The sequence below is a fragment of the Lepisosteus oculatus genome, chromosome 5 (assembly GCF_040954835.1).
Source record: "Lepisosteus oculatus isolate fLepOcu1 chromosome 5, fLepOcu1.hap2, whole genome shotgun sequence".
Classification (NCBI taxonomy): Eukaryota; Metazoa; Chordata; class Actinopteri; order Semionotiformes; family Lepisosteidae; genus Lepisosteus; species Lepisosteus oculatus.
The window spans coordinates 34,776,453-34,799,231 of record NC_090700.1 but is presented as its reverse complement, the minus strand read 5'-3'; the positions used below and the strand labels follow the sequence as shown (position 1 = coordinate 34,799,231).

The 22,779-nt window shown below is 39.8% G+C and overlaps 1 protein-coding gene across 1 annotated transcript; it reads right to left on the bottom strand.

Moving 5' to 3' along the window:
• Positions 1-1,443: 1,443 nt before the first annotated feature.
• LOC102694595 (complement decay-accelerating factor-like) lies at positions 1,444-14,264 on the bottom strand. The gene is made up of 7 exons (XM_015342427.2): positions 14,171-14,264; positions 13,750-13,922; positions 9,662-9,847; positions 8,320-8,419; positions 7,175-7,245; positions 4,850-5,029; positions 1,444-1,930 (listed from the first exon to the last, which is right to left on the bottom strand). The coding sequence occupies exons 2-7, from the start codon at positions 13,835-13,837 to the stop codon at positions 1,782-1,784; spliced, it is 774 nt and encodes a 257-aa protein (XP_015197913.2). The 5' UTR covers positions 13,838-13,922; positions 14,171-14,264; the 3' UTR covers positions 1,444-1,781.
• Positions 14,265-22,779: the final 8,515 nt, after the last annotated feature.

The following is a 22,779-nucleotide window of genomic DNA, read 5'->3' as shown; positions in this document are numbered from 1 at the left end:
TGATGAAAACAATGTGAAGTGCTAAATATGCAATATAGTTGAGTTGTGGTTTAATCCATTCTAGTAATCTATAGCTCTAATCTACAGTAGTCCTCCAAATCAAACACCAGCTAAACAGCTATTCTCAGAATACAGAAGCCTTCTAATAAACACGGTATAAAAGAAAAGTGAACTCTCTGTAATGTAGTAGAGATTGTGTTGTTTGTTAAAGAGTGTGTACTGATTGTGAGATGTATATTGTAAAATAAGTGTATTTTAATTAGATAATAAAAGTGAAATATCAAAAAACGAGTGTTAATAAAAATACTCATGTTAACTTATTTACTGACTTTGCACGCTCAGGATATCGAAGTAACAGTTCAGCACAGAGATAGCGGCTACTGCTATAAAGTCCTATACAGCTCAAGGTGTCTGGTGTTTGTGCAGCCGAATGTCCACCTAAACCCTATATAATATTCACATCTACACTATGCACTTTTTGCATGGTCTACCATGTTTTTTTCTCACTACTACATATTCACTGTCCCACGACATATTTGTTGTTCCTCATCTTTTTATTATGTTTATAATATACTGTCTACATTGTGTGGTGTTCTCTGTTGTACTGTGTATGTCCCGAGAGATCAACGCGATTAGGAATTTCAATGTATGGCAATAAACTACTCTACGTCTATTGGTTGGAAATGAAGTCCTGTGAATTAAATACAGATAACGAAAAAAAAAACTGTATTAGAAAAGTCTCGCAACAGGTTTTTAAGACCTTTTTGGTATTTTTCCATGTATTTAAATGTACAGAATCAGAAACTAGTATTAGGCTTGCTATTGAGAACCGTAGATTACGAACCAGAATTTAATTGACAAAACACACGTCTCGGATCTACCAAAAAAAAAACAGCCGTTTCATCTTCAATAGATCTTCGCCGAGGCGAAGATTGAATGTCAACAGTTTTTCACACCCGTCTCTGTGGCTGGGCCTTCAGTGTTTGTTCAGGGACTTTCAGGATGTTTCATCGTCAGATCAGAGAGCAATCATATCAACGCAGGTATAATTACGATGGGTCCTTACGGTACTTGGATACATGATAATACATGGGCAGTGCGCACTGTAGTAAATAACATTGTAATGTATATGTAATTTAATTTCTGCAGTTCCATGATTTTCTTTCAAATTCAGTCCCTGTTAAAAGTGGATTAAGGTGGATTGTAAAAAGAGGATTGTTAAAACTTATCTCCTTTTGCCACAGAAGACATTATTCCTTTGCATACACGACTTCCAAATGAGTCTTTTCTAACGAAAAAATCGAAGTTTTGAAGCCACACAATGCTGATTTGAGAAGAGACAGCTGTGATGATGATGAACAATTATGATTCTTCAGTGTTTTTGCTTTTCGACCCACTTAGATGGAGACCCAATAATAAATGAATAATTTACAATAGAGTAGATTGTGTATATTAAAATGATATTTTATAAGATTGTCATAACAGTCAAATATAATTGTCACATGCATACATTATGGAATAATAATAATAATAGTTTTATAGTAACAGAAGACCTCAAACTTTATATGAAAGCGATTTGTGGTCAGTATATTTGAAAGAAGCTGATACTACTTAGTGTTACATATGTATTCAGCATATTAATGGTTTAAAGAAGATTTTGCTTACAAAGCAGCTAATTTATTGTAGAATGCATCTACCTTACTGACACTTCCTTAAACTGCATGTAAATGTCAGTAGCTCCAGGCCACTGCTGTTTAAACTAATTTCTTTAGTTTCCACATTCAGGGAGACTTATTCTCAAGAAACCGACGGCAGTACTCCTGCTTATCATGTTCAAATCTTTCTCTTTCCAAATTAAGTTTCTCTTTTTCCTTTGCCAACTCCTCTTTTATCATCTTCAGCAGGACATCCAGGTAACTTTCCTGGGTAGCTGTGGAGTACAAAAAGGGGATGATTATTACCAGGCAAGCTGAACACCAGTACTGTCTGCTGCTGCTGCGGGGGAGAATGAGTGAAAGTGGACTAGCAGACATCCGTGAGGATGTTCAAACGTGGAGCTGTGTCAGGGCACGCTGGCTTCAGAGGGAGAAGGAAAGCTTGATTCCACACTTAAAACCAGGAAGGAGAAAATAGAATGGTGTCAGGCCCAACTGCCAAAATGTTGTGCTCCTCCTTTCTATTGTGGAATTACTTTACTCATTCCCCTTTTTACCTGAAGGAGTGCAGGAAGGTAGGGCAGGTAAGAGGGTGGTATAAATGAATGACTGGTTGCCAGCTGTGAGTCAAGGTCAAAGTCAAAGTCAAATTTATTGCCAAACCAACCCTTCAGGAGTATTGTTTTGGTGCACTTGAAATAACTGAGATCCAAAAAAAAGACAGATACAAGAAGAGAAAGAAAAATCCTAAATAAAATACACATATTAAGCGAAGGAGTGCTGAAAGAAGTCAGATAGCTGGAAATGTATCCCTAATTGTACATAAGTCTTTGAAAATTTGTATTTTGTAACTATTCTGTAGCGGTACCTTCAGTGCATTGTGAAACTCTCAGGTTTGGACACAGTATTACTGGAGAATAATTTCTCCATGTAAATATTGGGAAGGTGAAAACCATCTGAGTTGCCTCTGAAACAGCTGCAATAAATACAATTGTATTCCTGTGTATTCATTTTCACCACCACATTACCTACATTAAATAACATTAAGGTGTCATAATCAGACACCAAAATCACAAGGAAGAGTTCCCCTGCATTTAAATAATTCAAGCAGAAATAAATGTATATTAAAATATAAATACATATGACGTGGTAATCTTCCCTTCCACTTTGCAAGGATGTTTTGATTTAACCCTCTCAGAAGATAGATATACAGTAATATATACCCAGTGAGTATAGTTCCGTGTGGCATGTAAATGATTAGCTAACACCAAGGAAGGAGATACCAGGTGCTTCCTGTACATTGATTCAGCTGCTGGAAATGCAATATCCCTCTGTACATTATATACAGTATATATGTATATTATGTATATAATATTTAGAACAAAACATAATTAAATTAAATGCAGTATGATTTTCTTCATGATACTGGTGTAAAGCAAAATTAAACACAAATTCACCCATTCATACAGGTGAATATATGAATATATTCCTAATTATCCTTATTATTACCAAATTATCCTTATAAGCTGATCTCACTTATAATTCTCCATGATGTCACTTCCCTGAATGCTATACAAGATCCTCTCTTCCTCTCCCTTATTTTCTTTTGAATCCCTCAACCACCTCTGCAGCTCCCCGGGGGTTAATTTCACTCTGCAGGGGGTCCAGCCAGTTGATGGACCAAAACCAAAAAGCACATTAATTTAATAATCAACGATTAATTAGATTAGATAATTACATTAAATTTAGAAAGACTAGACAGTGAAGGGCAGAACTCGCCTTTTTCACATGCTGGAGGATTAGTGGACCAGCCATTAACTCCACAGGTAATAGTCCTAGTGCCAATCAGTGTGTATCCAGGATTACATTCAAAGGTCATAAAACTTTTGTATCCGGAGGGTGGCAGTCGCTCTGAGACCCTTTCTGCCATTTGTAATGATTACATCAGGGTATGAAACAACTAAGATAAAAAAAAACTTGAATATCACACCCGCTGTTCATAAGAGTGCAGCTTACTGCGCTACCGTCCGTCACAAAGTTACAGAAAGTAGTTTCGGCTACAGTCCCTAGATGGCAGCAGAATCCATCTACTCCATTATTCTTGAAAAGGCACTGAAATGTCTGGTTTGTTAATGAAATAAAGATTAAGGTCATTGTCAAACACAAATTGTTTCAAAATGGCACAGGTCCACATTTTTCAAACGAAAAGATAATGGTTGGAAAACATGAAAAACTGATCATTTTTTTTCGCATTCTGCAGAAGGCTTCTGGTGATTACTTCTCTAGATTCAATGAACAATACTTAATGTGCATTGTGCTTCTGTTGGATCCCAGAATCTCATGTTAATTATTGAGCAAGGGTAAAGCAGACCCTTGCTGTGAGGTGCACTATGTGAGGTGCACTGTTTGTCCGTGTGCTGATGTCTGTTACACCCAGGTGTATCTCTCAGTGTAAAACATGTATAAACTACATTTACTGTATCATGTCCGGCCTGCAGTGAGTGTTAGCCTGTACTTTAAAAGCTATATAATGACCAATGAAATTCACCTATGTGTAAAACAGATACACAATATCACAGCAAAACACAAGATACATCATTATACATTTCTCAAACTACAAATGATTATACATTAATAAACATTAACTTACCCACAGTTTAAACTAAACTGGTGACCAAACTTCATATGAATTGTATCATCCAATAAAAATTATATTCTTATTACTGATTAGAATCAAAGAAGAAAAATTCACAACTTAAAAATACATGTCATACCGTACCTTTACACTGAGGAGGTGATGGGTGATAATTTCCATCTTTACAACGCAAACGTTGATTAGAGTGTTCATCTACACTTTGTGAGTGACTGGACCCTTTGTTGTTGCACCACACAAATTAAAAATTCCACCCCCAGTGAGACTCAGACACATTGGGTCCTTATAAGTATAACCTTAAAACTTGATTTTTTGCAACCTCCATTTTCTTGGCTTTATAGTTTTCATCAATTTCATTGTGGAAATAACCCTTTATTGAATATCTGCCTCTACCGTCAAATCACAAAAAAGTATTTTGAAATCATGTCAGCACTTTCCATTACACACCTTACATAAAGGAACATCACCTTTACAGTGGATCTGAACCCAATTCTTCTTTATCTCCATTTAGCAGGACCAACCAGCAAAGGACAGAACTCACCTCTGTAACATGTTGGAGGTTCAGAGGACCAGCCATTGACTCCACAGGTAATGGTCAAGGTGCCATTCGCTTTGTGGCCAGAATCACATTCAAAGGTAATAAAACTTTTGTATCCATAGGGTGGCAGTCGTCCTGATACTTTTTTGCCATTTGTAATGGATACATCAGGGCATGAAACAACTGTAAGATAAAAAAGTAGTTTTAGCTACAGTCCCTAGATGGCAGCACAATCCATTTGCTGTATTATTTCTAAATAGGTACTGAAATGCCTGATTTACTAATGAAACAAAATGGCACTGTTGTGCCATAGCTAAACTCTGTAGAAAAATATCTGACTAAAAACCATGAAAGGGGGAACGGTTCTGCTTTCTGCAGAAGGCTTCTGGTGATGACTTCTCTACTTACAATGAATAACACTTAATGGGCATTGTGCTTCTGTTGAATCCCAGAATCACAGGGAGTAATGAGCAGGAGTAAAGTTTAAGGTAAAGCTGGGTGAGGTGCACTGCCTGTCCATATGCTGTTGCTGTCGGCAAGACCCAGGTGTATCTCAATCAATCGGGGGGGGGGATCACAAAATTAAAGTTACAAAATAAGGTTACATAATACCATGTAGCCATTACAGGTGATTTGCAGAAGGAACTGCAGCTTGGCTATTTAGCAGTCTAATTGCCTGGAGGTAGAAGCTGTTCCATAATCTGTTAGTGTTTGACTGAATGCTTCAATACTGTTTGGTAGGATGGTAGGAGAGAAAACAGGTTGTGACTGGGATCCTTGAGAATGGACCTGGACTTCTTAAGACATCTAGCTGAGTAGATATCCTGGATGTATGGTAGCTCACAGCTGGTAATGAGCTGCGCTGACTTCACCACCCTCTGCAGTACTTTGCAATCCCGGGTGGAGCAGTTCCCATACCAGGCATTGATGCAACCAGTCAGGATGCTCTCCATAGTGCACCTGTAGATGTTGGCCTGGATATGCGATGGCATGCCAAACGTCTTTAGCCTTCAGAGTTTAAACCAGAATTGTTAGCTCCGATTCAAATAAAGTTATAAATTATCAACGTTACAGAAAAAGAAACTTCCACAAATGTAGCAGAACAGCTCAATTTGCAAAAACAAAAACACTGTGGGACTCTTCTGACCAACACAGGCAAATAGGAATTATTGCATCTAACTCCAGGTAAGAGATTTATGTCAAATATAGACCAAGAATCATATCAGCCACCCAAAGCACTCAAATTCCTTAGTGGCCGCTTAAAAACCTTCAGTAACCCTTTGTTTCTCCAGAAAACAGGGTTTGCAAATTCTACAACACAGGCTGTGTAATGCTCTGCATATCTGACTAATATCGTATATACCTTTTACTCACTGTGACATTTCACTTACATTTTCCTTTAATTTTCCAAATTATCCCAACCTTTCAGGATTGCAATTGCACAACCATATCCCCTTTGTGGGAACAGTAACAACTACAAAAAGAGAAGCATTCTATTTTTACTACAAAGTTGAATTCAGTGGCTTCCTTCCTGTCTGGTGTTCTAAGCCAAACAGGAGAAGTGTGCTGTAAGTAAATCAAGATACACGCTAACCAAAACCCTTTATCTAAAAGTATATGAATGTCCATGACTAAAAAATTAGGCTCAGCTTGCTTGTCTTCTCAATCCTGTATAGATTCACTTTACATCCCATTGTGTAAAGCAAAGATGTTATAACAAAGTCATAGAAACGTACCTGGATGGGAGAGCTCCTCGGAAAAACTAAGGTTGCTGCTGGAAGAGGTGTTAGTGGGGCCAGCAGGGGGCGCTCACCCTGTGGGTCCTAATGCCCCAGTATAGTGACAGGGACACTATACTGTAAAGAGGCGCCATCCTTCGGATGAGACGTAAAACCAAAGTCCTGACTCTCTTTAGTCATTAAAAATCCCAGGCGCGTCTCAAAAAGAGTATGGGTGTAACCCTGGCGTCCTGGACAAATTTCTCATTGGCCCTTACCAATCATGGCCTCCTGATAATCCCTATCTATGAATTGGCTTCATTTCTCTGCTCTCCTCCCCACTGATAGCTGATGTGTGGTGAGCGTTCTGGCGCACTATGGCTGCCGTCGAATCATCAGGTGGGGCTGCACATTGGTGGTGGTGGAGGGGAGTCCCCAGTACCTGTAAAAGCGCTTTGAGTGGAGTCTCCAGAAAAGCACTATATAAGTGTAAGCAATTATTATTATTATAATTGGAGATAAACCAGTGCAAATAATTTGGTGGCCTCAAAAGTATTTGGTTCTATGAAAAGTATTTGACCCTTTTAGAGACAAAGTTTATCTTATTTACCCTCACAAAGAGGAACGTCCGAACTCCAGCCATCAGCGAAGCAAAGTCTTTCTCTGCCCACCAACTGGTACCTAGAGACAGTGCAAAAGATCACATTTTTATCTTAAACACATTCAGGACGACCTCCACGGCCCTGATTTCCCAAAGGCTGCCCAATCACAATCCACAGGCTGTGTTAATATAGACTATTGTATCCTAGGAGCTCCCGAGTGGCTCAAGGGGCTCGAGCCTGCTCACTTTGCCGGCGGACCGAGACCCGAGGCTCGAGCCTGCTCACTTTGCCGGCGGACCGGGAACCGAGGCTCGAGCCTGCTCACGCTGCTGGCGGACCGAGACCCGAGGCTCGAGCCTGCTCGTGCCGCTGGCAGACCGGGACCAGGACTCCCCAAGTGGTGACATGCAATAGGCTGGGATTAGATGGCTAAGGCTCTCTCAGCTCCTGCAGTCACAGTGAGCCCCAAGACTTCCCAGGAGTACAGGCATGTGGTACTGTCAGTGAGGCACGTGCCGCATCTACACCTCCTATACAGGCCTGCGTGAGCTGCAATGTGTACATAGGAATCTACAATTCCTCATTCGCCCATGTGCAGCTGCAGTAATTCATAGCCAAGATGTGGAAAACACACAAGTCTATTCCACATTTGGGCATTACAGAATAATTGGGGGTTCTAAAATAAAACAAATGCTTCCTAGACAGAAAATGCATACACTGGATACACTGTTGCTCAGAACTCAAACATTTTAAAAATACTCAACTTTTATTAAATAGGCACACACATTTTTGGCATCCATGCAAAATTGCATCAGTATGATGAATTCTAACCTCAGTCAGCATATCATGAAGAAGATAAGATGACATAAGTAACTCAAGCAGCAAGCAAAAAAATATAATCGTAGCAGTGTTCTTACATATTGAAAAATTGAATCAGATTTAAAGACAACTATTATTCTTTTCTCACCCTTTTCTTTGTAGAAATAGTAGTCAGATATAAATTCCAATAGATGAGACTAACAACACAGGACATGCACTTTAAGAATTTAAGAAAAATTAACCTACCCAAAGATAAACAAAAATACAACTTGATGACTCTTTCAAAAAGACAGCCTTCAGTTCTTTAGGATTCTGTTGTACAACTTGAACTCACCCTTCATCACAGATGACTCTAGCTTTGGCACCGAACAGGATACCTTCAGACAGATCATATCTTCCATTCAGTATCTCTCCAGGAGAACCACAGGAGTTTTCTACGGCAAAATAAGATTACTTCAGTTATTCAGGTGGGATTCAACAAAACTATGAATACCTTTATAAAAAAAGAGGAACATGTCTTACATTAGAAAAGCATCGTGTAATGAACAGCACACTTGTCTGTACAATTCCACAAAGCAATATAAATGCACATTGTATAGAAATAGTGTCAGCTGATTTGTGTTCATCTCCTGGACATTTACAATTTAATAAAAAAAATATTTGACTTTATGAATTTTTGAATATTTTCACCACAATGTTATCAGAGCTTCATGTGGGTCCTAGTGATATATAAAGGGAGTCTGAGAGAATGAATTACAAAATAGTTTCATCTTCTTTCAAAGATCTTCTTTGAAAGAGTGGGAGGGCAGTAATGTGCAGATTAATCTCCAGTTTAAGGGCAGTTCTAACCTACCCCCATCAGAAGAGAGAACAACTCCCTCTTCACCTTGCTGCCACAGTACAGCTGCTGCCATACAGCCACAGTGGTAAATGAAGTAAACCCCCAGCTAGATGTATGGAGCTTTGGACAAACCATTTAAATGTAAAGATAATCTATCCAACTATTTCAGTAACTGTTCTTTATCTGTTTAAAAAAAAAGCCCATCGCTGTTAATAGGGAACGACAGTCCCAATTACTTTATGGGATCTGTTTGGTCTAATGAGAATGAAAAGCATCTCGGCTGTCTGAATAAAATACTGATGCAATATCGGCTCTCTGTTCTGCCTCTCGGGACTCTCCATCATTAAAGCGTTATGGAAAGCAAAGAAGCAACACTGTTCAATGTATGAAGAGAAAGTGTTACAAATGTGCAAGTACTCACTAGTACCTCAATGCATTTAAAAACTACACTCCCCTTGCTAGTCTGGGAAGAGGCAAAATCAAACCGCTCTTATTCCAATGCTACTGTTTCCGATGCCTACTGGGATGATCTGCAGGAATTGCCTCTCCTTATTTTGCTCACTGTTACTGTGATCATTTGTCTTGGCTGCAATGGTGTCATGTTTTTGCGTCCGTTTATCATTACAAAACCTCTCTAATTATTGGAAACACGTTAACCTGAAGTAAGAACAGATTGCACTCAATTTATCACATATTAACAAACAAAATGACAACACAAATTAACCAGTCAGCTTTTGTTCCTTTTCAAGGAAGTATATCTCAAAATGACAAATTACACAGTTGAGGTGCCGTTAGTATATGATGTTTTCCTAATCTAAAAAAAATAAACACTCACTTTCACATGTTAATGTCGGTTGACTCCACTGGCCGTTACTGCAGGAGATTGATGGAGATCCACTCGCTCTTCTATATCCTGGGTTACATTCATACGTAACAGCAGTTCCCTCTGGGAAATCATTTAATAATTGAGACTGGTCATTTAGAACAGCATTCTGTACACTTGGAGGATAACTGCATTGACCTACAAAGAGAAAATGAACTTGGATTAATTTCACTAATGGCTCCAGTTACACTTTGTGTTTGGCTGTAAAGCCAATGGTAGTTAATACAATAAAAAGGGCCAAAGTTGGATATAATATCTTCAGTTTCATGGTTCTGGAGGGATTGTGTGTTTTTATGGAACCCGAGTGTGGAGAGTTCAAATTCCAGGAGACAACCCTGTCCAGATAGCTGCAGAAAACAGTACAATAAAAACAATAAAAATCAGATATTTTTTGGAGAAACATGTACCAGATTAATGACACTATAGCTTAACGATGAGATACAACATCCTCACACATAGGTGTGGAGATGCTTGATCTTACAAATTGGAAGTTTTAGTGGTCACGTTCTTACCCCTTTACATTAAAAAAAATTGAATTTAGCATTAATTTGATAAATTTAACAGAAAATAGTTTCTTCTCTGATGAACTCTCTCAAACCCAGCTCTCAATAGCCAAGACAGAGGTAACTTCATTCACCTGCTAGCAAGCTATAGAATAAAGTGCATCCTAAACTCCTAAACTGTGCCATTAATACCATCCAGCCCTTACTTCTAAGGAGGAAGCTGGAGGAGATGCAAGTTGATGCCTCCATGACCTCGTGGATCACTGACTACCTGACGGGCAGACCACAGTCTGTGAGACTTCAGAACTGTGTGTCTGAACTGGTAGTGAGTAACACAGGGGCACCTCAAGGGACAGTTCTTTCTCCATTCCTCTTCACCCTCTATACTTCGGACTTTAAGTACAACTCAAAGTCATGCCACCTGCAAAAGTTCTCAGATGACTCTGCAATTGTGGGATGTATCAAGGGTGAGCAGGAGGAGGAGGAGTACAGAGGACTGGTCAGCAGCTTTGTGGAGTGGTGTGGGGTGAACCACTTGGAACTGAATGTTACAAAGACAAAGGAACTGGTGGTAGATTTCAGGAGGAAAAAGGTCAAACCTACTCCTGTCTACATCCATGGGAGTGGCGTGGAGATGGTGGACTCGTACAAGTACCTGGGAGTGCACATCGACGATAGACTGGAATGGTCTAAGAACATCGAGGCCATCTATAAGAACGGACAGAGCCGACTTTACTTCTTGAGGAGGCTCAGGTCGTTCAATGTGTGTAGTAAGATGCTACACATGTTTTATCAGTCGGTGGTAGCGAGTGCCATTTTCTACGCAGTGGTGTGCTGGGGCTCTGGGATTAGAGCAGTAGATTCCAAAAGGCTGAACAAGCTCATCAGGAGAGCAAGCTCTGTCATTGGGTCTGACCTGGACCCCTTGGAGGTAGTGGCTGAGAGGAGAATGATGTCCAAACTAGAGGCCATCATGGACAACTTCTCCCATCCCCTCTATGACAGGCTTGCAGGAATGAAGAGCACGTTCAGCAATAGACTGATTCATCCAGCGTGCGACAGGGAGCGCTACAGGAGGTCATTCTTGCCGTCTGCCATAAGACTGTACAACGCATCCACCTTGCGTCTTGGCAGAGGCAACAGAGACAGTGACCTGTTTCTGGACTAAACGCATATACACATCTACTGCTACATCTGTTCTCTTTCTTTTTCTTTTTCTTTTTCCCGTTTACAACCACTTTTGTGCAATATATGCCAGGGACCTGTGCAATACATTTATATTTATATTTATATCTATGGTTACATCTATATTTACATTCATACGTGTGATACGATTTTCTGTGTACTGTTCTGTTCTAGTTTGTTCTTGTGTGTCCGAACTGTGAGTAACTCTTGTATTGTATTGTATGTATTGTACTATTATTATATAATTCGTTACACTGTGGCTGTGTTGTGTGTGTTAAGCTGCTGTTGCACTGCAATTTCCCTCACGGGATCAATAAAGTATCTATCTATCTATTAAAAATACATATTTCTTTATATTTGAAATATCTACTGCTTTGTAAATGCAGTTATTTGTAAGTGTGAAAAGGCCACAGACAGAACGAACAATGACTTGTTTTAAATCAAGGACGCACTGGACTAAATCCCAAGACACAAAACTGATGACATGATTAAATTAATGCAATTGATAGGCGGATGAGGACAAGTGAAAACCAGAAGTCTGCGAACTCCCAACAGCAATAAAAAGAGCAGTTTGGTCTATCCCTGCAAGGCAGGGTAGAGGTCTACTACCCGACCTGAGCCCGACGGTCCGACAAAGTCTCGGGTTTTCGGGCCGGTTTTTCACATACAACTTCGGGCTCGGGCGGGTTTCGGGTTTGTTTTCTAATAAGTGAAAATTGATTATTATTTTATGCTTAAATGTATTTTTATTAGAAGAAATTCCTTACTCATTTTGCGCTGTCGCTTGCCCGTTTGTTCTCTCTCTGTCTCGTTCTGTACAATATGTGTGTAACAAAGCTTACCTAGCTAACTGTTCTCAATCGATGAAATAAAACGAAAACTCACAAAGAGAGAATTACCAAAATGCCAAATGAGTCGGGGACGGCTTCGTTATGGTAACATTTGACCTAAATACCAGTTTTTCTCAGCACACGGCATTTTTCTCCATCAACTAAAGCGCATAGCAGCCGATCAAAGCATTGTAAAACCGCGTCAGTGAGAATCCGTCTCCGTGTGCGCATGTGTCTACTCGCTCCGAGAGGAGAAGAGTGACGATTTCGGGTTCGGGTTTCAAATTTGGAAGTCCCATTCGGTCTCGGTTGGGTCGGATCTCAAGGTCTCGGGTACGATCCGGGTTGGGTTTTCATGTCCGTGCAGATCTCTAGGCAGGGTACACCCTGGACATGCTGCCAGACCATCGCAGGGCAGAAATGCGGCCACACAGACTCTCACACTACGGTCAAATTTCCCAAAAGCCAGTTCATCTACCAGTATGTTGTTGGTCTGTGCAGCCATATCACTCTGCAATTCCCAACTGGCAACCCACTGAAGCTAAGCAGGTGTCAGCCTGGTCAGTACCTGGATGAGAGACCTTCTGGGAAAAACTAAGGTTGCTGCTGGAAGAGGTGTTAGTGGGGCCAGCAGGGGGCGCTCACCCTGCAGTCCATGTGGGTCCTAATGCCCCAGTATAGTGACGCTGTCCTTTGGATGAGACGTAAAACAGAGGTAAATCCCAGGGCGTTTCTCGAAAAAAGTAGGGGTGTAACCCTGGCTTCCTGGCCAAATTTCCCATTGGCCCTTAAAAAATGTAGTTGGTCTGTGGGAGGAAACCAGAGCACCCGAAGAAAGGGTGAATATACAAAGCACCCCGGGTCCAGATTTTAACTCACTGCACTACCGGCACGCCCCAGTAATAAATAGATCTATACAACCAAATTTTAATATGAATCAGGCTTCCTGTCGGCTTAGCAAGCATTTTAGGCAATTGCACCTGTTGATTTAAGATGCTAATATGGGCAAGAACAGCACCTAGAAACAGCATTTCGAATGCTTTAGAAGGACGTTTCAGGATATATACGGCAAAACACATTCAATACCCATCTGCTCCGGACAGTGTTAATTGCCTGAAAAACTGGACTCACGGCGGACAAAGGCTTTATTTCTATTCAGCAAGAACGATTGTATAGGCGCCTCCAGAACCAAGAAGATTATTTCAAAAATATTTAAACTAAGCTAAGATTAAAACATAAAATACGAATTTACGTTTCGTACCATTCCATTTTGAAATGTTTTTGAGGTTTTAGGATCATAAACTACCATTCTTCTGGCTATATTCTAAGCCTATACTGTAATTTCGTGGACTTCTGCCCTAATACTGAGTAATTCCACTTCAGCATGGTGGAAGAATCTTAAGGCCAAATGATTTCAAGACTGCTCTGATTTTTGTTTTCCATGTAGGGCGGAGGGCGGGTGAGACAGGACACATGACGGTCAGGTAGGGGAAACCAGTTAAATGTAAGATATCTGCTGTACCTGCTACGTTGACAATGAGCACAGTCAGGATCAGAACCAGCCCGTTCTGCAGAACAGCCTGTTCGCAGAAACGACCCCAGCCTGACATAATGTTTCTCTGGATATCTTCACAAAACAAAGACAGGAAAAAGCTTGGGCGTCACAGCCTCCTCGTCTCTTCCCCTTCTGAAGTCCTTGTAAAAACAAGACAAACTATATTTTATGTGTATATTCGCTTTGTTCCCTCATCCCAATTAAATTAATAATATAAAAGTTTTCTTTTAAAAAAAACTAAAATTATGTTCTGGATCTCAGTTACGCCCTTTTGCTTTTAAGTATATCGATTTAATATTCTTTTTGTAATTCCTTAGTTATGACCTACTTAATGTTAAGTCAAGACTACTTTCCCATCTTTGCAATCTAAAAACGAAATACTGAATACCTTTAAGCTCTGTGTAATGTTTCAAGCTGCAGCTATCACACCCACACAACAATGTCTTCTTCAAGGGGGTGTTAACCAATTTCTTAAAGACGCACTACTTCTACGAAAAAAAAAAACAACCAATAGTATTGTAACGCCCTCGCCTGGTGGTGAGGAGGAAGCGCCCCTAGGCGCTCGTAGTACCGCTGGGCATGCTGGGAGTGGTAGCCGGGGAGAGTCTGAGGGTCAGCACGATGACCAGCGGCTGACCCTACCTGTGTAAATAATGTCCTAGTAGTTCTAGTGCCTTGTGTCGTCCTGTAAAAGAAAAGTGTGTTGTTAGGTAATTACCACCCTAAAGATTTGTACGTGTTCCGTCAGTCTCCTCATGTGTGTGGATTCTGTGTTTGGTTTTGTGTGGTTGTTAACAAATAAAGCTGGTTAATGGCGTCTCCGATGTTATTTATTACTGAAAAGAACCTGCAAACGCTACAGTACAATGGAATAATAACAGTCCATTCATTTTCCAACCGCTTTATCCAATACAGGGTCGCAGAGATGCCGAAACAATCAGAATGATCTTCAAATGATTAAGGATAGTTTTGGTTTAAATAGTGCCCTTCATGTGAAGATATCTCAAAGCGCTTTGCAGTAGACGTAAGAGATCAACCATAAATGTGGTCAGAAAGAGTATTCTGAAACACATGAAACTATAAGAAGAATGAATGAATGTCAGTTAACCAGGGCTGCTGCTCAAGCTAATTATTCTCCGTGACGCCACTTCCTGTAAAACTGTAAGCCTCTTTCTCACAGGCCTAACCACATTCCTTTGGTGCTTCCCTAGCACCCTAACACGCTCTCTATCCCCAGGACCCTTATCAACAACCTTCCTATCCTACAGGATGATCCCTCCATTGGGGCCCTCTTTTCTGACCACCACATCATCTCATAATATCTCATAATATGAGTCATATTGCCGGCCACCCAATCTGCGTATGCTTCTGGTTCACAGCTCCCTGGACCGTCCTCAGCAATCATCCACACCAGGCACTTTCCCCTGCAACAGAGCTCGCTGTATCACCTGCAAGTACATATCTAACACTACACTCATTCAAGGCCCCTCAGGACACTTCTGGCTCACTCAGAATATACATCTTGTACCTCCAGCAACCTTATTTACTGTATCTCTTGCAGTAAATGCCCAGCCATCTACAGTGGGCAAACAGGGAGGAGACTGGGAGACCGCTTCAGAGAACATGGTGGGGCTGTGAAGATGAAAGATTTCTCCAAGCCCACAGTTTCTCGGTTCACCTCTGACGGCCATGATTGCACCGACCTCTCCGTCTGCATTCTCAAACTAGGGTTTCTTAACATTATATACTGTATAGCAGGAACATCAGAAACAAAAATGATCCTGAAACTTGGCTCACACCTTTCCCCTTCTCTCAACGACTGACCTGTTTTCTTCTAATTCTCTCTATTCATTGGTAGGTTTTGTTTCACACCTCTCTCGACCTCGCACCACTGGATTGGCCACTCTGCCTCTCCTCTGCTCCTGCCTCCTCCTCTCTCCTTGTCCTGGCTTTTGTTTCCCCACGCTATATTATCTTTGTTGACTGCCCTATCTTTCTTGCACTGAAGAAGGCTCCACAGCCAAAACGTTGTGTTTCCTTTCTTCTCTTTTCAGCATGGAATAAACCTATTACTTGTTCCCTTGCAGCCTACGCGTGCTGATGCAACTACCCGCCTGAGCCAGGCGGTTGGCCCGGAGCCAAGCGGGTTAAGGCAAAGCCTCTTACGCCAAACTCCTCCTTGATGCATCCTCTTATTGGCATCTCGGGTGGGGTTTTGCGCAGATCAGGTGCATTTCTGTAAAACCCCTCCCTGTCGCTCCATGTGTTTCCTTGCCAACGAGGACAAGTATGGGCCGAGGTGGAGTTTGTTTGAAATGTATAGAAAACCTAAGCAAAATTGTCTTAGTGGGATTTTACACGTACTGTATGATGCTACTAGAAATCAGATAAAAAAGAGCCAAACTAGAGCCACTAGAAATCAAATTAATAAAAAGAGTGAAATGGCTTCCTCTCGTTTTTTACTTTACCTGTCATTTTCATATAATACAATAGGTTCTGCTTGTTATTTTAGTTATATAACATGGTGGAAGCTGGTATTGTATAACTACATACAGTATGGAGTGACGTGGATTCTTAGAAATAAAGCTCAATTTGAATATTCAGTTATTAAAGCAAATGCACTCCCGAGACAAGCCTATCCAAACAAAGTCCTTCATTGTGTCTGAATTGCAAGAGTACAGACCTGTTTGGTGAGCAAAATTTGGATTTGATTACAGTACGTGATCCTTGTATGGGGTGTTGTTGTGTGACCAATTTCTTTTTAACCTTTTCGTGGGTGAAATATTGGATAAGCCTTGCTGCACAGTCAGGAAATACATTGTTTATCCAAACTGAGCCTAAAACTAGAAGAAACAAAACCCTCCATTTTCTTTTTATTAGTTTATTTCCTAATAGGAAATACAAGTTTCCAACCAAGTTTTTGAAGCTGACTGTGGGATCCTTTCAAAATTGGCTTGGTCAGATTTTACACATTTGATGCTACTAGAAATCAGATAAAAAGAGCAAAACAGCTTCTTCTCATTTTTTACTTAACCTGACTTTTGTGCATAATACAATTCATTCTACTGCCAGATCTCTTAATTGTTTGTACAGATTAAAGTCCTTTAAGGTAATAAGAAACATTCAACATTAGACATGTTCCCGGTGTTCTTTCATCTAACAACAACAACAACAACAACAACAGTATCATTATTATTATTTTAAACACATTTCTAAAAAACATTTCTAAAGTTCATGGCTCCATTTCTTTCACAGCATTTAGTGTACAATTTTTTTCTTATAAAATGTAAAAATGGCAATTCCTATTCTTTCTGAAATTTAAAAGGTGCAATTTTTACCTATACTCTGGATGTTTGTTAGCAGGGGTTTTGTGACTAGGAATTTTAATCTAGAATTTTAACCTTTACTTATTTTTTTATCAATGAAGTATGGTTCGAATGCGAGGTGAAACTGAATTACTGTGTGATGAATTGAACTGTAATGATAGCATCACTATAATTAATTCAAAATACCAGTACTTAATCTTCAAACAAGATTGAAGCTGGGGTGTATTGAAATGTTATTCAGCATTAGACATGACCATTATTATTTCGTTAAAGGCAGTTAAACAGATTAATTCTAAATATTGAGCTTTTAATATCTCTTTCATGAATTTTGTTATGTAGGAAAAGTATGAAGCCTTGCAAGAAGTGTTTGTCCTTTGATGAGATAAAGAGATGTTAAGAGGAAAGAGAATTGGACCAGCGCTTTGTGGTGCACAGATACAAAGTGTGTAGTAATTATGTGGTGACATTTCAGGATCATCTAGCTGCAGATATATCCTGAGATGGATGTGGCCTGGAAACACCAGCAGCCTCCATATGCATGAGACCAGGAGTGCTGCCCTCCTACCAGACCTCTGTCTCACATGTTGCACATTCGCTTAGGGCTGCACTCGCCAGCTGCTCCACCTGGTGTGAGTCCCAGTGACACCTTCTTGTCTGGACCTCATAGCTCTCAGCTTGTTGGCGAGAAAGACAAATAATTCTGATTTAATGGAAGCAATCGGGCAGGCGGTGTGGTGACAAGGTGGTTAGCATTGCTACTTCGTTGGTCTTGGCTCCTGGGTTCAACTCCAGGCTACAGGTACGTTGTGTGGGGAGTTTACATGTTCACCTCTTGATTGCATGGGTTCTCGAAGAGAGCTCCAGTTTGCTCTCACCTTCCAAAGACATGCTGGGGAGGTTAATTAACTTCTTTAAATTGTGCATCTGAGCATGTGTGCCTTGTAATGGACTGATGTCCTGTCTAGAGTGCGTACCTGTCCTGTGCCCTATGCTTCTAGGATGTGCTCCAGATTGCCACATGTCTGTCCATTTCCTCTGACAGGAATCTACTAGCATATAAATATTCTAGAGTGTAGGGCAAATCTTTTCAACAAACTGGTTTGCATGGTTTTACTTTTCTGTGTGTATAAATATTCACGTTGTGTCCTGTCTTCACAGATGCTGCACATTTACTCAGAGCCGCTGGCTCCCACTTCTCTATCTGAGATCCCTTTTATACTCAAGTTTGTCAGGCGCACATTCAATTAGCTGCTTACCAGCATGTGCCCTCATGTAGTAAAGCAGATATGCTGGAGTATCTGCCTCTTTTTTGAGTTGGTTTGTTTGTGGTTACAGCTGTGGGCAAGAGAAGAGAAGTCCACAAGAGAGAAGTAGAAAAGACAGTTTACTGGAGTCATTAAAAATGATACAGAAAAAAATGCCAGTTTTTTAGTGGTTTAACATTACAAGCTTTGCTCTACATCTCAGTTAGATTCTATTAATGTTTTATTTAAAACACAGGCAATTGTGAAAAATAGTATGCAGTGATACTACTGTGCTTTAATTCAAGCTCTTTCTTCTGTGTTACACCCGTTTAGATATGCTGGGATGGAATGACACTAAATGGGATGGAATTAAATTACAGTAAATATAGCTTTAGCCATATATAATAAAGTATAATGAGTTTGTGTGTATTCTTATTATCTAATTATCAATGGAACAAGTTGAGACTTGTTCTATCATTTATCTCTGCTCGTTCTGTTTGCAGCTCAGACACCGACACAGATTTCCTCTCGGACCTCTTCTAATTGTTGATGTCATTTGAATTTTGAAAAAAAAATTGACGGTTTCATTCTAATTTTCTCTACGAAGAAACTAGAAAATACCTCACAGAATCTATGAGAATCTCACAGAAAATACCTTTGTGATCTATTTTTTACAACTGCAAATTGTCCGACCACACTCATCTCTGCTTTTCTCGACAGCCTTATGAGACCTCCAGCAACCTCATTTACTGTATCTCCTGTAAAAAATGCCCAGATATCTACATTGGAGAAACTGGAAGGAGACTAGGAGACCACTTCAAAGAACATGTTAGGGTTGTGAGGATTAAAGATTTGTCCAAGCCCATAGTTTCTCATTTCACCTCAGACGGCCATGATCACACTGATCTCTCTGTGTCTGTTCTCAAAGAGGGGTTTCTCAACTCCCATAGCAGAAAGACGACAGAAACTAAACTCATTCTCAACCTAGGTTCACACCTTCCCCCTTCTTTCAATTACTTGTTCCTATGTTGAATGATGACAGAAGAGGCAGTATAAGGGACTTTTATCCCTGCAGGTCAACAGAGAAGCATAACCACAGACCTTAATTTCAGTTTGTGCTTAAGTAAGCAAGGCTGGGTCCAGATCATTACTTAATGCTGAGACAGGAGACCTCCAAGAAAACCGGGTTGCTACATTAAGTTATGTTGGTGGACCAGTAGGTGACGGTCAGTCCTCTGGACCAGAACACCCAAATGATGCCCCAACATGGAGTCCAGGACATGGAATCCATTCAGTTACTTGTTACTTATGAAAGGGACCTCTTTCTTTAATTAATAAGATGTTGGGAGGAAATTGCTTCTAAGAGGTAATGTTTAGCCTGATAACTAAACATGATACGTAGATCACTGCATCTGACATTTTAACATTTTAAAAATTATTTCCCCCCCAAGCTCTTGCTAATTTTGTAAAGTAATTAGCCACTCCCTCCATCAAAGTCCAGCACTGGGCCTGTATGAAATATATTGGACTTCCCCACTGTAGAAAGGCTCTTTAAACTTTTTTTTTAGATGTTGAGTTCAGAAAGGCTTCCTAAATAGTCTTTGGCCAAATCTGAGACATGTTTATAAACATAAACTGACAATTTAGTATTTCTTATTAAAAATTCAGATTTGGGTTGGAACAATCACAAACTAGAACCATATATTGAACTTCGCTTTGGGGAACGTACAGTGAGTCTGGAATATGCAGAACGGTGAAAATAATAAAACAAGGGGTTTCCTTGGATATACCAAAATACTGTATTTTTTAATTCAATTTTCCAAGTTTAAAAGCTCATTTTCATTATAAAACAGTCTAAGGTATGAATCTGACAGGGCGACACATTTTTATTCTCTAGGTTCACTGTAAAACATTTCAATGTATAAGTATGGGGTCTCTTGCAAACCGGGGTTGTGATCTCGGCACCTTCAAGCACCTTACGTTACCCTGAGTGCTCCAGAAAACTCAGTTGTTGAAATGGGAATTAAAATGTACAAGAAAATTTAACTGTATGCCTTGTAACGGTCTTTGAATAGAAGCCTAATAATTTACATAAAAGCATCCAGGCTTGAATGTTCCAGTCAAAAATGAGTATTTTTTCCCCACAGTGTACAGTCCTAGTTCATCCCATTTCCTCCCTAGCAACAAGGTTCCTGTCTCTCATTTCCACACAAACTTGTTTTTCAAATTTTATTTATAGTCACAATTAAAGAAAAATACTTGGAAAAGTCATTTTAAGTCCAAGAATAATGACACTCACTATATTTTGTAGAGGCATTACATTTCTTTAGCATTCTTATTGGTTTTGTTTTTTTAACATCAGATATCGCAATTCAAATTAGTTGTGACACACAGAGACATTCCATTACAACATAAAAGGGTGAATGTTATTAATTTTTATAAACAAATGAAATAATGATATTATCATTTCTCTTAACATTGGGAGACTTTGGTCTTTTTTCTTGGATTTTCATTGAACACTGCTAGTGTAAGGAACTTTTCAATCTACAGTGCTACAAGAGAAGAAACCCTTTAATCTAATCTGGGTGAGCCCTGGGTTTCCATCTGTTCTCTTGCAAGCAATTCTATTCTTGAATGTCCAGGAGCTAAGAAAAGTATTTTGTGTCAGGAAACCTGCCCCATACAAAAGTCTCCTGGGAACTAAAACTGAAATTTCACTTTAAATCATTCTGTATGAATCTATTGAAATCTACAATACATCATGTGAGAATCATGTTTGAGATTTATTGCTAGAAATGCTTAAAATGGTAGTGTTATTTCTAAATAAGACAAATACAGAATGTTAGGTAATACACTTAGTTATAATGAACTTTGTTGATATATTAGGTATGATCAAGTTTCTTGAGTGTCTCTGGGTCTCTTAAAACGTCAACAAACTACTGCATAGTAAGCACTGTTTCTTATGTGCTGAAATCTGTCTCTGCAGTATTCACTTGGCTGTGTATTTCCATGGTAACTAGTAAGTGTTATAGTGAAGTATTGAAGAAGTGGCCAGGAAAGCAGGAATGCAAATTCTATTCAGGTTTAGATCAAAGAACATTTCTATTTGCCTTTATCCCAAACAAATATATATATATACACACCATAATTAAATCAGTTATCAACACTCCATTAACACATGTATTTCTAAGAACATGATCACACTCAAAAGAGAGAACACCTCACCTATTTTGACATCAGTTAAACATTCGGTATTAAGGATTCATGGTTGTCACCATGCACTTGTTTACTGTAAACATTTTAGTGCTTTAGGCTTGACCTCTAGATTTCTACAGATAAGGAATTTAACTTACAAACACTTTGTTTACATACAGGAAGTAATATTAAAAAGAATTATCACCCCAACGCCACTAACCTGCAGCATGTGGCAGCTGCTATTTTCTTTGGATATTGCTCCCCGTAACCATATTTAACTTGTTATAAACTGAGTGACATCAGAAAGAAAGTGTTAAATCGCTGTGCACAGCAAGGTGACATTGCAAGCCATTCTCTTCATTTTCAACTTACTATATGTGCTGTATCACTACCACTTGTAGTAATGGGAAAATATACTCCTGAATTATCACACAAGGCACAAGCATTTTCACAAGTTCATTTCATTGCTCAGTCTTTTTTGAGAATTGTTTTATTAATGTCAAACACGAAATAAACAAAACACTTGCATAAAAGTACGTACTAAGATAAAATATATTACATGAATAGAACAATAATCAATTGAGCATATACTGTATGAGCATCACATACACTTCATTTCATGCAAGATTGTATATTGCTAAAAAGTATTGGGAATCCTATACAAGTGACAGTGTACAAAATATCCGTATTTATATTGTAACGCTTACGGCCGACAAGCACTGTGTGTAAGAGCGGCTAGGTCGCTGCAGAGAGACGCGGAAGTCCCGGGTTCGAGCCTCCAGTCGGGATGGGGCCGACCAGATGCAGCAAGGGCGCCCGCCTGAGCCCCCGTTGCGTTACAATATAAATTTTATGACAGTAGGAAGGGATTTCCCCCCTATGCAGCACTAGAGGGCCCTCTAATTGTCACCTCTCTAAATACCGCATGAGAATGTGTATCATCACCACCTGGGTTCTTCATTAGAAACTACTACATTCTCACGCGATCTCCCTGTGTTCGCCATAGAACCATGGCAGCGGTTTAAACGCTACGGAAAGCCCTTTACTCAATCTATAGAGCGATTTCCACATTTCATTAGAACCTCACCGTTCTTTTTATCTCACGGGCTGGAAGAATTCAACTCGGAGTGCCTCCGCACCGGTTCTCTACCTCATCCCGAGGTACTGAGCTTCTGCCAGTGAAGTGAGCCAGAAATCCACACTATTACAATTACAGGGGAAGGTATTTTCCC

Excerpts from the sequence above, each read along its gene's own strand:
- LOC102694595 (XM_015342427.2), bottom strand. The coding sequence starts at position 13,837 with ATGTCAGGCTGGGGTCGTTTCTGCGAACAGGCTGTTCTGCAGAACGGG. Across the intron at positions 9,848-13,749 it reads GCTCATTGTCAACGTAGCAG|GTCAATGCAGTTATCCTCCA; the intron begins GTACAGCAGATA and ends TTCTCTTTGTAG. Across the intron at positions 7,246-8,319 it reads AGAGTCATCTGTGATGAAGG|GTACCAGTTGGTGGGCAGAG; the intron begins GTGAGTTCAAGT and ends CACTGTCTCTAG.